General features: G+C 51.4%; 4 protein-coding genes across 4 annotated transcripts; 2 read left to right on the top strand and 2 right to left on the bottom strand.

Annotated features, from left to right (window-relative positions):
- Window positions 1-2: 2 nt before the first annotated feature.
- Window positions 3-3669, bottom strand: JCM6883_006886 (uncharacterized protein; the record flags this gene model as incomplete). The annotated part of the gene is made up of 11 exons (XM_076629384.1): window positions 3-125; window positions 189-563; window positions 628-1269; window positions 1335-1787; window positions 1852-2185; window positions 2254-2444; window positions 2518-2704; window positions 2776-2848; window positions 2918-3049; window positions 3121-3228; window positions 3300-3669. The coding sequence occupies 11 exons, from the start codon at window positions 3667-3669 to the stop codon at window positions 3-5; spliced, it is 2988 nt and encodes a 995-aa protein (XP_076490506.1).
- Window positions 3670-3899: 230 nt separating this feature from the next.
- ACL4 (Acl4p) lies at window positions 3900-5466 on the bottom strand (the record flags this gene model as incomplete). Its single annotated transcript, XM_076629383.1, has 6 exons — window positions 3900-4085; window positions 4159-4418; window positions 4489-4582; window positions 4652-4736; window positions 4813-5093; window positions 5164-5466. 6 exons carry the CDS (start codon window positions 5464-5466, stop codon window positions 3900-3902), a joined length of 1209 nt encoding a protein of 402 aa, XP_076490505.1.
- Window positions 5467-6554: 1088 nt separating this feature from the next.
- On the top strand, window positions 6555-9087 carry JCM6883_006884 (glycosyltransferase family 32 protein; the record flags this gene model as incomplete). Its single annotated transcript, XM_076629382.1, has 4 exons — window positions 6555-6569; window positions 6630-7129; window positions 7194-7715; window positions 7788-9087. The coding sequence occupies 4 exons, from the start codon at window positions 6555-6557 to the stop codon at window positions 9085-9087; spliced, it is 2337 nt and encodes a 778-aa protein (XP_076490504.1).
- A 566-nt stretch (window positions 9088-9653) lies between these two features.
- On the top strand, window positions 9654-11540 carry JCM6883_006883 (NAD(P)-dependent alcohol dehydrogenase; the record flags this gene model as incomplete). Its single annotated transcript, XM_076629381.1, has 11 exons — window positions 9654-9719; window positions 9815-9882; window positions 9940-10033; window positions 10096-10135; window positions 10193-10293; window positions 10363-10442; window positions 10514-10559; window positions 10628-11029; window positions 11102-11181; window positions 11253-11333; window positions 11408-11540. 11 exons carry the CDS (start codon window positions 9654-9656, stop codon window positions 11538-11540), a joined length of 1191 nt encoding a protein of 396 aa, XP_076490503.1.

Genomic DNA, 11540 nt, shown 5'->3' with positions numbered 1-11540 from the left:
CTTCAGGAGGTTGGCTTGGTAGGACTGTTGTCTCGTTGTTCATAGAGTCCGACGATATTTGCGACTCGTGAAGAGTAGCCAGAGGTGCCGGATAGGTACGGAGGTCGCGAAGGAGAGTTATCGAGCTGCACCAGAAGAAAAGATCAGTCGTCGAACAACTTCGGCGACTTGAACAACGACGGACTCACGGGCGCTGCGGTGTTGACCCGTTCAGACAACTCCGGAAGTGATTCCTTCCGTAGAGGACGAGGCGCAACCCCTTCCCCTTGCCTTCGTTGAGGTTTCTCCGCCATCTCACTCAATCCATTCTCGTATGATTTCGAACCTCGGAATAGCACTTCTCCTTCGTCTTCCTCTTCGACGTATGTCTGCCGACGGGACTCTGGATCGTCTTCCATTCCTCCGTAGGGATTCGTGGAGGTCGTCATCGTCGAATGTCGAATCGAGTCGTCGTTTCCTTGCGAGTATGTCGGGTAGGGTGCCGGAGGAGACGGGTTTAAATCGTTACTCTTCGGAGGTGGCGGAGGAGGAGAGACCGCGCCGAGAATCGGAGGAGCGTTGGGCTGCAATGAGGCGAAGGGGTTAGCGACGAAGAAGCAGAAGTCACTCGCGATAGTTGAAGCTCACGATAGAATCGGCCCAAACCGGATCCCTCGTCTCGACAGGCGTGTTGATGGCGTCGTTCGGGTATGTCGCTTCGTTTCCGAAACTACTTCCATAGCTACTTGGAGATGCTCCACTCGTTCCATTCCGACTCTTCTCTCGGTTCCTCATTGTATTAATCCTTGCCAAGAATCCCCTCTTCGGGCTCTTGGTCTGTCCACCTTGCACGTTGATCCCGTAAATCTCATTCGAAGGTACCGGGGGAGGAGGCGAATAAGATCGATCTTTGAAGTGACCATTCTGATCCGACAGGCTCAGAGTCGATAGAGCTGCGTGTCCGTCGTTGGCGGCGACAGTCGAGATGACGGAGGGAGCGTAGGAGGTAGAAGCGTAGGTAGTGAGAGCGTAACTGTTCCGTTCAACCGGGTTCGAGAGAGAAACTTTGGTCGTTTGAGCGTGCTCGTTCGTGAAAACCGATTCGTCGATCGGACGGAGACTGCGAGGAGAGGATAAGGCGCTTGAGGTGTTGCTGATGCCGACACCTCGCGGAGAGCTGAGTGGTGGCGGTGAGAGGAGAACGGCAGCAGAGGGATTCGGTTTTGGCGATGTCGTGGTTCTGCGTCGAACGGTTCGGAGGAAAGATATCCGTTTCGGTTGTTTCTTGACCTGCAACGACATCGAGATTTCATCGTCAGTCTCTCGAGCTTGCGATGAACAGTCAACGTCCTCACCTTTGGATCCGTCAAAGCTTCTCGATACTCTCTCGGCACAAACTCCTCAACGAGTACCCAACTATCCTCCGTTCGCGGGTCTCCCGCCGAAGTCGTTGTCGAGCTTCCACGAGGTGATCTGATCTTCCCTACGTCTCCCACTCTCGGCCTGCTCTTCCACTGAATCAACGCGAAAGAACTCTCTTTCAGTTCATCCCTCGCCCAGCCTCCTCCAACGAGTACATCCGCCCACGCTTCGAAGAACAAGCTATCGATCGTGATTCGAGGTTCTTCGTGAGGAGTCGTGTCGTAGGGGAAAGCGGGCAGGATTTTCTCGGCGGCTCGAAGTCGGTCGTTGAGGGTTTTCGATGCAGAAGGATACGTGCTAACTCGTTGACTGAGAGTTTGTTGAAAGACGAGATCGTTCGGTGCGAAGAGCTCTCGGCCGGCGAAACCGCTCGTTTCGAACGTATCCTGTTGGCTCCAATCTCGTCAGTGCCGCGAACGATCCAAGCTTGGACAGAGATGACGGGCTCACCCAATCAATCGGCTGTTTCGGAGCAGTAGGGATCGTTCGTTCACTCTCCGTCAGATCAAACTCGAGTTTCTTCTCGTCGACATCTGAGAATCCCAGTTCTCCGAATTTACTCCACTCCTTGTCCACTCTCGTCTTGTACCTCCCTTGATCGAATTCGTCTTCGAGATCGTCGTCCAGTCCAGAATTCGAGCGAATGTTGAGCAGATGTCGATAAGCGGAGGAGTAGACCGGTAGAGGAGAAGAAGTTGAGGAGGTCGAGGAGGCGAGGGAAGCGGCAGGGTTGTTGGTGTTGAAGAAGAGCTGCCAAGATGCAGAGTGGGGAACATCCCAAGTGCTGATTCGAAATAGATAACAAAGTCAGCTCATGCACATAGCACGAAGAATCGCAGAATTCGAGCTCACCCAGCACTCGCGATGAGGTTCCTCGAATGAAATCTCGTCAACCGCCGTACTCTTGTCACCTCTTCGACTTTTGCGCCTGTCGGAATCTTCGCTGGTTCTCCGGAATACGAAATGTTCAGAACTGAGGGATAGTTGAGAATGAATTTCTCGAGGAAAGTCGGGAGAGGTCCGTCGGCTTGTTGATCCCGGATCTATCGGGGGCCATCGCTTGAAATCAGTGTCGTGCGAGGGTGCAAAGGAAGGAGGCAAGAGAGCAGAACCTACATAAGCTAAGATGAGATGTTCCGTCGCATCTGTCGCTCGCTGCCATTCCTCGTACGTGACGTCAAAAGTTTGATCATCGGCGAGACCGAAGATGTAGGGTGAGAAGAGACTGGCGAGTCGTCGAGGCGGCATTCCATTTTGCGCTGAATGAGCCGCGATACTCGAAAAGAGCGAGAGGAGGGACGCTCTGTCAGAGAGTTTAAAGAGACGTCAGCCACACATTATCGAGGAGACTGAGAGAGACCTGTGAATGCTTACAGAAGTCGACCGTTGCTCATACTCATTCGAGCAATCAAGTGTATTGTGCAACTTTTCGATTCGTATCCTCGCGCTGTTTCAGAGCACGGATCCATTAGCTAACCACTCATCGAAGATATGGTTCACGAAGGATCGGACTCACCCTTCTCTGCCGTCTTGAACTGTTTATACGCATCCCAACTGACGAATCCTCTTCCATTTTGATTGTTGACCAATCTTGCGAGGGCCCACTTCAGGAATGCGCCAATCGCGAGAGGAGCTGCAAACTCGAGGTCTGATTAAATCAAAGAAGTGGGCCTGTCAGTCGGAACAAGCGAGAGGGACGAGCTGGAAGAGGGAACAAACCATTTTCCCACGAGGTCGGATCTTCCAAATAAGCTCGTATCAGCGAGCAAACGCTGTCCAGCTTGATGTCCAGCGCTCTACTCGACATGATCAACGGTGTGTCGAGTCCTGTTGAGCCATCGCGTTCCATCAGCACAGTTTGAAGAGTGGAGGAGAACGAAGTTGAGCGAAGAACTGACCTCTCTGTCTGATAGCAACCGCGCACGCCTGGACAATGGCCTCTACTTTCGTAATAGAGAACTCTAGCTGCGTCCCTAGCGGAGCATAGCCGTACAAGAGTTGCATCTCCCCCTGAGGAGAAGATGAAGTTCCCACATCCGGATCTTCCCCTACTCCGAACCCGTTCCCGAATGATCGTTCTGGCTGAGGCGTAGAGAATGCAGGTCGATCGACTGGGCGGCCGAAATCGTCGACATGGAGGGAATTCGCTTGAAGTGGGGAGGAAGAAGAGGAGGAAGGGTGGAAACCGCCGCTGGAGGATCGAGGTAAAGGAGAGGGTTCTTTCGATTTGAGCTTCGATGTACTCTTCTTGCGCCGGAACAGTGACATCGAGTCGAGATGATGATGAAATCGAAGAAGTTGGAAGAGAAAGGGAAACAATCTTCTCACGGCGGGAATTTAGGGGGCGATCAAAGCGGGTCAAGATCGAGCAGGCAATCAAGCAGCGATAGAACAAGCGAGATGGAAACCCCAATGAGCGGTCGCTCTCTCTGGAATCTCGCATGCGAATTGAAGCAGTTTTTGCGAAAAAGCAAAACGAAAGTTGCACTTCTATAGCTCTATTCCTCCATCTCCTCATCCGAAGCGTCTTCCCAGTCCTCTCCTCCATCCCCATTCCCGACTCTGTAACCTTCTCCCGCAGCTCCCTGACTAGCAACGATTCCCGCCTCGTTCAATTTCGCCAAAACTTCTTGAACGTGAGCCATCTGTTCAGGATCTGTCGATTCGGGTTCTCGTTCCTCAATCTATCGTATCATCACGAGCCATCAGTGATCGAGGGATACCGCGAGGAGGAGGAGGAGGAAGGGAGTAACGGACCTTGAGATAATTCTCCAAACAGAGTTTCGCCTCACTCCAACATTCCTCTTTACTCTCCTCCTCTTCCGAACTCTCTTTCCCAACTCTCGATTCTCCCAATAGCCACCACGCCCATCCACTCAAGTACCAAGTCTCGGAATCCTCGTCGTCTTCGCCTTCGAGAGTTTGGAGGATTTCCAGCGCGGGGACATGCTGGGATAATTCGAGGAGCAGTTTGGCGCAGGATAATCGAGCGGAAGGTGGAGGGTAGAAAGGAGAGTCTGCATTGGGTCCAGGAATTCAGCTTCTGATGCAGAGACTTAGTTGACCAAGAGAAGATGCGAAACTCACTGTTTTCGAGATTCTTCCATAGCGAGTATCCTTTCTCTGCAGCTTCCTTTGCATCTGACTCTCTCTGTTGACTCAACCGTACTGATGCGAGGGTCTATCAGGCGCAGAAGCGTTACTTTAGCAAACAGACTCGATGCAGAAGAACGAGCTGAGAGAAACTTACTTGATACACCTCTGGATCTGACGGGTCCATCTCTGAAGCCTGCTTCAGGTAAGCTTCACATCTTTGTTCGGCATCTTCCTCGAAACTGCGAACTCGAGTCAGGAGTGTCAGTCGAGAGACTTTTGACGGGAAAATTGAAAACCCACGAAATGAAAACTCACCATAAATCCGTCAAATACAGTTCAGTCATTCCGACAAGAGCTCGACTCGCACTTCTCCTCAATTCTCCTTCATCCTCGAGATCCTCCTGATTTCCCGCTCCTCCATCTCCTCCCAATTTCGTTTTCTCGATTTGCTCCAATTTCGCTTGGAAGATCGTGAGGGCGTTTGAGAAATGGGTTAGGGATTCTTGTGGGGTTGCAGAGAGTTGAGCAAGGTATAAATGGGGAGCTGGTGAAGGATCTGGGAGAGCAGAAGCGAGTTCAATCGAAGCGATGAAATTCTGTTTTCAAAAACAAAACTGGATCAGCTCTTTCTGAACGATGAAAAGAGACCTCGTATTTGAGACTTACCTCTCTCGCTTCATCTACTTCGCCTAGTTCTAGTTCGACTGTACCCAAGATTTCCAAAGCATCTCTCAACAACCTCGGATCTCCACCATTATGAGCCTCCTCGTTCGCCTTTTCACATGCCTCGATACATAGTTGTTTCGCTCCATCGTAGTTCAAAGAGGCAATCAATCTAGCAGAGTTGACGAGGAGTTCTTGTACCGAGAGAACTGGTCGAGGAGGTGCTGCTGCTGCTGCCGCTTCTCGAGCGGCTTTGTTTGCTTCGCGTTGAGCTCTTCCAGGTTTCGATTTCTTTGTTCTTCCCATACTTGGAGCGTTCTAGAGGTGGTTTCAGGTGATGATGGGAGGGAAGCAACTCTGGAAACTTTTTGCCTCGCCTCTTCCTTCCCTATTTATCACTCGGTATCGCCTACGACCGCTCATGAGCTATACGCCCGATAGCTACCCCGGTCGCTTGATCGGCTGCTTTCACATCGTCCGCCTCTCCTTTCCCTTCTGAATACTACCTCGCTGATCTGTACGCCGTTCTCGCCCACTCTGTTTTGACTTATAACACTCACTAGCTCCGGCGAACGAGCTTAACGTAGCTCAGGAGGAGAAGCCAGCTCGAAACGGTACAACTCGAAATCTTACAGTGAGCCTTCGCAGAACGGCACGGAAGCGATTCGGGAGCGACTTTCTCCTGGCCCTTCCCTTCTCTGAGATTGTTCGTAGCTGCGGAAGCCGACAACGACGAAGAGACCTCGACAAGGGCGATAACGACGCAAATACAGATCTGTAGAAACCAAATTTCGCAAATCCAAAGCAAATCTGCGACGCACGGTTTATTTCGTCGCAGCTCCTGACCTGATCGTGACGCTGCTGTCCATCAAACTTTCTTCGTATGCGTTTGCAGCAGAGTGCAGCGTTCGAGGCAAGCCAGTCCAAGGACGAAGAGGGAGAGAGGCTGACATGCGGACGGACCTGGTTTGAGCTTTTCTCAACGGGCGCACACCAAAGAAGAAGTTCAATTGCCAATTGAAATACAAACGCGAGAGTCCGAGGCCTTGAAACAATTTGGCGGTTGACGATTTCAGTGCCTCTCTTCTGCGTCCCTTGCCTCGCTGTTTCCCTACTCGCCAGTTCCACCAGAAAACAACTAGACAGCGGTCGAATCAAAGCCAAAGACGCGAGGAAGAAGACTACAACAGGATCCTTCCCCAACAATCGCGTCCGACCTCTCTTCTCCCACCCACTCTCTCTCTCCGCTTCCCGCTCTTTTCATCCAACGACGTCGCATTGATCTCCCTTCGATAAAGTCGTAGTGCCTCAAGCACCTCAAAAACGCTTCTTTCCGCTCGCCAGTCTTTAGTTGTCAGAAGGTTCCTTTTGGAGGAAGCAAAAGGGTTCGTGTCATGAATACCCGCAAGGTGAGTGACCTCTTTGTGCACTCCTTGCTACTGTGAACTAATTGTCACTTACTGTGACAGGCGATCACCATTATGGTGACTTTGATCGCGCTCATCCTGATCGGAACGGTGATTGTCTTGACGACGGTCGTTCAATATTTCGGAGTCGACTCTCGCGACATCATTACAGAGTTGGAAATGAACATGTATGAACGGTTAGCATCGACAACAGGGAAAGCAGTTGGAAGGGAACCGGGACTCGAGAAGGAACAGAAAATTGTTACCGCTCCGCCGACGGGAATCGAGATCGAGAGTGGGGAGGACTTGGCTGTGATTCACTACAAAGAGGACAAGGATCAGTCGTTGAACGAGTTTATGAATGGATTGGAGGAACGAGGGTGGTTGGATTCGAACTCGGAAGCAGAAGGAGGAGGAGGAGAAGAAGTCGCGATCCAAAACTCGACGACGGTGAATCGTAAACCTCGGATACCCAAAATCATTCACGCAACTTGGAAGACCGACGTCTTACCCGACAGATGGGAAAAGATTCGTCAAGGTTGTATCGACCTTCATCCAGACTAGTCAGTCTCAATTTCTTTTACTCTGTTTTCGAAAGAATGCTAACGATGTTTTCTCTCTCTTTAGCGAATTCATGTTGTGGTCAGATGCTTCGTCTCGCAAATTCATCGCCGATTACTACCCGTGGTTCCTCTCGACGTTCGACGGCTACGTTTACCCGATCCAACGAGCCGATGTCATCCGTTATTTCGTTCTTCACCGATTTGGAGGAATCTACATGGATCTCGACATCGGATGTCGACGCAACATGGATCCTCTCCTCTATTTCGAAGTTATCCTCCCTCAAACGATCCCCGTCGGAGTCAGTAACGATTTAATGTTCGCCGAGAAAAATCATCCCTTCATGGATCTAGTCATTCACAACCTCATCACGTTCGATCACACGTACGGAACGAACTACCCCACCGTCATGTTCTCGACTGGACCCATGTTTCTTTCAGCTCAATATGGACTTTGGCCAAAAGACGTCTCGGAAGGAATGGAACGTCAAGTGAGGGTTTTACCGAGAAGGTGGTACGGAAAGAACGCTCCTCCTTCTCAGATGACGGATTCGTACTTTGATCACTACTATGGGAGTTCGTGGCATGCGTGAGTCTTCGATTTCCATTCAACTCTCGAACGTTTTTGGGCTCGAAACTGACTTTCTTCCATCTCGCTTAGAGAGGACGCCGGATTCATCACATTCCTCGGCAAATTCGGTATCGCGCTCATGTATGCCGGTCTCGCTCTCGTCGTCCTCGGTCTCGTTCGACTTCTCTGGTCGAAACGATCTTTCCTCCGCTCTTCACCTCGAATCCTCGGCCCGATCTCGCTTCCTCACGGCACTCCGAACTCCTCCGACAACGAAGCACTCCCTTACATTCGTCCCGATACTCCTGGAGGTTCTCGTCCTTCGACTCCTTTCGACGCCGGCTCGCCTAATGGATCGGCAAATGGTCGCTCTCAAGCAAATCGTCCCGGTCTCCTCTACTACCTCCCGGTATGGGTCATGCCTCCCGGCGATCGACCCCCTGGAGGAGGAACAAGCCCTAACCCGGCAGATGCAAACTGGTCTCAATACTTTTCGAATCTCTCGTTCGTCGATAGTCGCGATCAAGCGAACCGATACCATCCGATCCCGAGCTTCTCTCGACCTCCGTCTCCTTCGAACAACTCCATCCTACACGCTCCCGGCTCGACTCACGATGGCGCGTTCGACGGTGTTCCACTTCACTCGATCCAGGCCCCTCAACCGACTCGTTCTTCGTCCTCGAATGCTGTTCCCACTTCTTCTTCTTCTTCGTCTTCCCCTCTGCCCCCCTCTTCAACTACAGGCCCCAACAGTCCTCCAGCGTACTCGACGCTGAGGAGCGTTGGGGCCCATTTGTTTCGGCCCTTTCATTCCGTCCCTTCGAAAGAATCGGGAACGAGCTTCGACTCTGAGCGTCCTCCGCACCGGTCCGAACGATTCGACTTCGCTCCTCAAGAAGGACGTGAGTTCTTCGAGCCGAAACTCTTCTCCGGGAGCAACGAATCGGTCAAGACGAGCGGCCATCGTCAGTCCTCCGTTGGCGTCGGGCTCAACATCGACAGCGGCGGACAGCTTCGACCTCGATCGCCCTCTCCGAACCCGCTCCCGCCCCAGTACTCCTCCCCTCCCATCGACCCACGGCTCGACAACACCGGAGGATCGCTCTACTTCGGCAGCAGCAGCAGGAGTTCCCCCCCATCACCTCAAGGTCCATCCACTTCGAGGGTTGCGACGTCGACAGAACACAGGGCCGAGTTTAGCCGAAGCGCCGAAGATGAACGCGAGCAACAGCAACAACGGAACGACGGCTCGACGGAGAGAAGTAACGACTCCGATTTCGAGTCCGAGTTTGAGGAGCGGACAGGAATCCCCCTCGAGGAGGAAGTCGATCGACTCTTGAACGAAATGAGTCCGGACTCGAATAGGGATCTCGAAAAAGGGTCATCTTGAAGAAGTATTTTTTCTCATTCCATTGTGTATTCCGTTTCGTCGTTCTTTCTTCCTTCCTCCTGGGTCTCCGCTCTCTCTCCAGTCTCTCATATTCTCCTGTTACTTCCTCTCATATGAATATATACCCCGAGTCTCTCTCTCATCGCAATGCCCTCACTTCACGCTCGCCTCCTCGCACTTCCAATCTTTTCTCGCACACCATTCTCCTCTTTCGTTTTTCACTCAATCCCTCTTTCCCCCTCTATGTCTCCTCCCTTTTCATGTGTGAAGTTTTTGCAGCGACGACCTCATTCTAACGTCGCAAGTAGATCCAGCTCAACCTCTGACATTTCGTGCGAAAGCTCCGTGTAAAACTCTCCTTTTCGCCATCGATTCCGTTTCAGTGGGGGATTCGTTTACCGGCAAGCTATTCTTGTCGACTTGACAACTCGTAGCGTAGAGTTAAAATCTCGAAACCTCGTGCAAATGAGCCGACGGAAGGGTGCGAAAGTCCGGTTCAAATTTTGTCCCGTCGACGAATCGCTTCTTCTTGTCATCCACCACCACGACTCTATCAGCTCAGAACGATGTCTGCACCTCCTCAACTCGGCGAAGACCTCACTGTACCTTCTGGAAAGACTCAAACTGCTTTCGTGCGTCATTTCTCTCCCTTTCCCTCTCTCCCCCCCACTTCTCCCAACTTTTTACCGTTGAGACGAACTGATAGATCGTGTGTCGAGTATTGTAGGTAGTAAGGGGTATCGACGATGTAGCATTCGAAGAGAGACCTCTTCCGGCAGAACCTGGACCAGACGAGTGAGTTCCCAAAAAGCAAGTACCTTCGAAAACGTGCTGACAGTTTCGATGAGATAGTGTCGTGGTTGCTCCGAAATCAATCACCTTGTGCGGTTCTGATAATCACTACATTTCCCATGGACGAATCGGAGACTTTATCGTTGAGAAACCCGTAAGCACTTGCGAAGAAAAAGGAAAACTCTCGTACTGATCCCGTTTCTCTCGAATGATCAGATGGTTCTCGGTCATGAGACGGCAGCAGTAGTCACGAAACGTGAGTTCTATCCGCGAGGTCGTGGAAAGAGCTGTATTGACGCCTTTTCCCGAGCAGTTGGCAAGAACTTAACGAATCTCAAAGTTGGTCAACGAGTCGCTCTCGAACCTGGAAAGTCCTGTAGGGTTTGCTCAGATTGCAAGTCAGGTTACTACAACGTGAGCACAGCAGTGATTCGCGCCGAAGCCAAGAACGTTTCTGATCAAGCTCGATTTTCAATTTCGCAGAGATGTTCCGAGATGGTTTTTGCTGCGACTCCTCCTTTCGACGGAACTCTCACTTCCTTCTACACTCTCCCTGCTGATCTGTGAGTCTATCGTTCTTGAGCTTAAGGAGACCGTGTCCTTGAGACTGATCCTCTGACCTCGCAATCCTCAGCTGCTACCCTCTACCTGACAACATGTCGCTCGAAGAAGGAGCTCTCGTAAAGTCCCTCTCACTCGCTCGAGCTGACTCTGATCGCTAGCTCATGGTCTTCTCGTCCTTCCAAAGATTGAGCCCATGTCGGTCGCAATTCACGCTGTGCACAAAGTCGCTCAAATGCAACATGCCGCGAACGTTCTCGTTTTTGGAGCCGGACCGGTCGGACTGCTCACTTGTGCCGTTGCGAAAGGTCTCGGAGCTCGTCAAGTCATCGCCGTCGACGTTCAAGAATCTCGACTCAAATTCGCAAAAGAGCAAGGTCTCGCTTACGATTACTACGTCTCGCCGAAAGCGAATGAAGGCGAATCGAGAATGGATTACAGTAAACGATGCGGCGAGGATATTCGAAAACGATTCGGATTCGACGAACGAGGACCGGGAGGTCTCGATTTGGTCGTCGACTGCTCGGGTGCGGAAGTTTGCGTTCAAACTGGTATCTTTGCGCTTCGACACGGAGGTACTCTCATCACCGTCAGTTAAAATTTTCATCGCTCTATCTGGAGGAGAGTGAAAGCTAATACGCTTCGTTTTCATCGCGAAAAGGTCGGAATGGGTGCACCTGAAATCACTCTCCCGGTTCACCTCATTCTCGTCAAAGAGCTTACGATCAAAGGAAGCTTCCGGTGAGTCGAAATCGATTGCAATTACCCGAATTTCATGATCGAGCTCAACTTTTCGGTTTGTAACGAAACAGATACGGAGCTGGATGCTACCGACTCGCTCTCGATCTCGTCGCTCGCGGTGCTGTCAATCTCAAAGCTTTGATTTCTCACCGGTAAGCTCATTCTACTCTCAATTACAAGGCATCCGAATAGCCTCAAACTAATCGTTCTTATCGCTCGATATTAGGTATGCATTCAAAGATGCGAAACTCGCGTTCGAGGCAAACAAAGCTGGAAAAGGACAAGATGGGAAACCTCTAACGAAGGCAGTCATTTTTGGACCGACAGACGAGGACTCTTCGCTGGTCGAGAAGAAGTGA

The sequence above is a fragment of the Sporobolomyces salmoneus genome (assembly GCF_050403485.1).
Source record: "Sporobolomyces salmoneus JCM6883 DNA, S_salmoneus_JCM6883_v1_ctg5, whole genome shotgun sequence".
Lineage (NCBI taxonomy): Eukaryota > Fungi > Basidiomycota > Microbotryomycetes > Sporidiobolales > Sporidiobolaceae > Sporobolomyces > Sporobolomyces salmoneus.
This window is presented reverse-complemented; position numbering and strand designations above follow the sequence as displayed.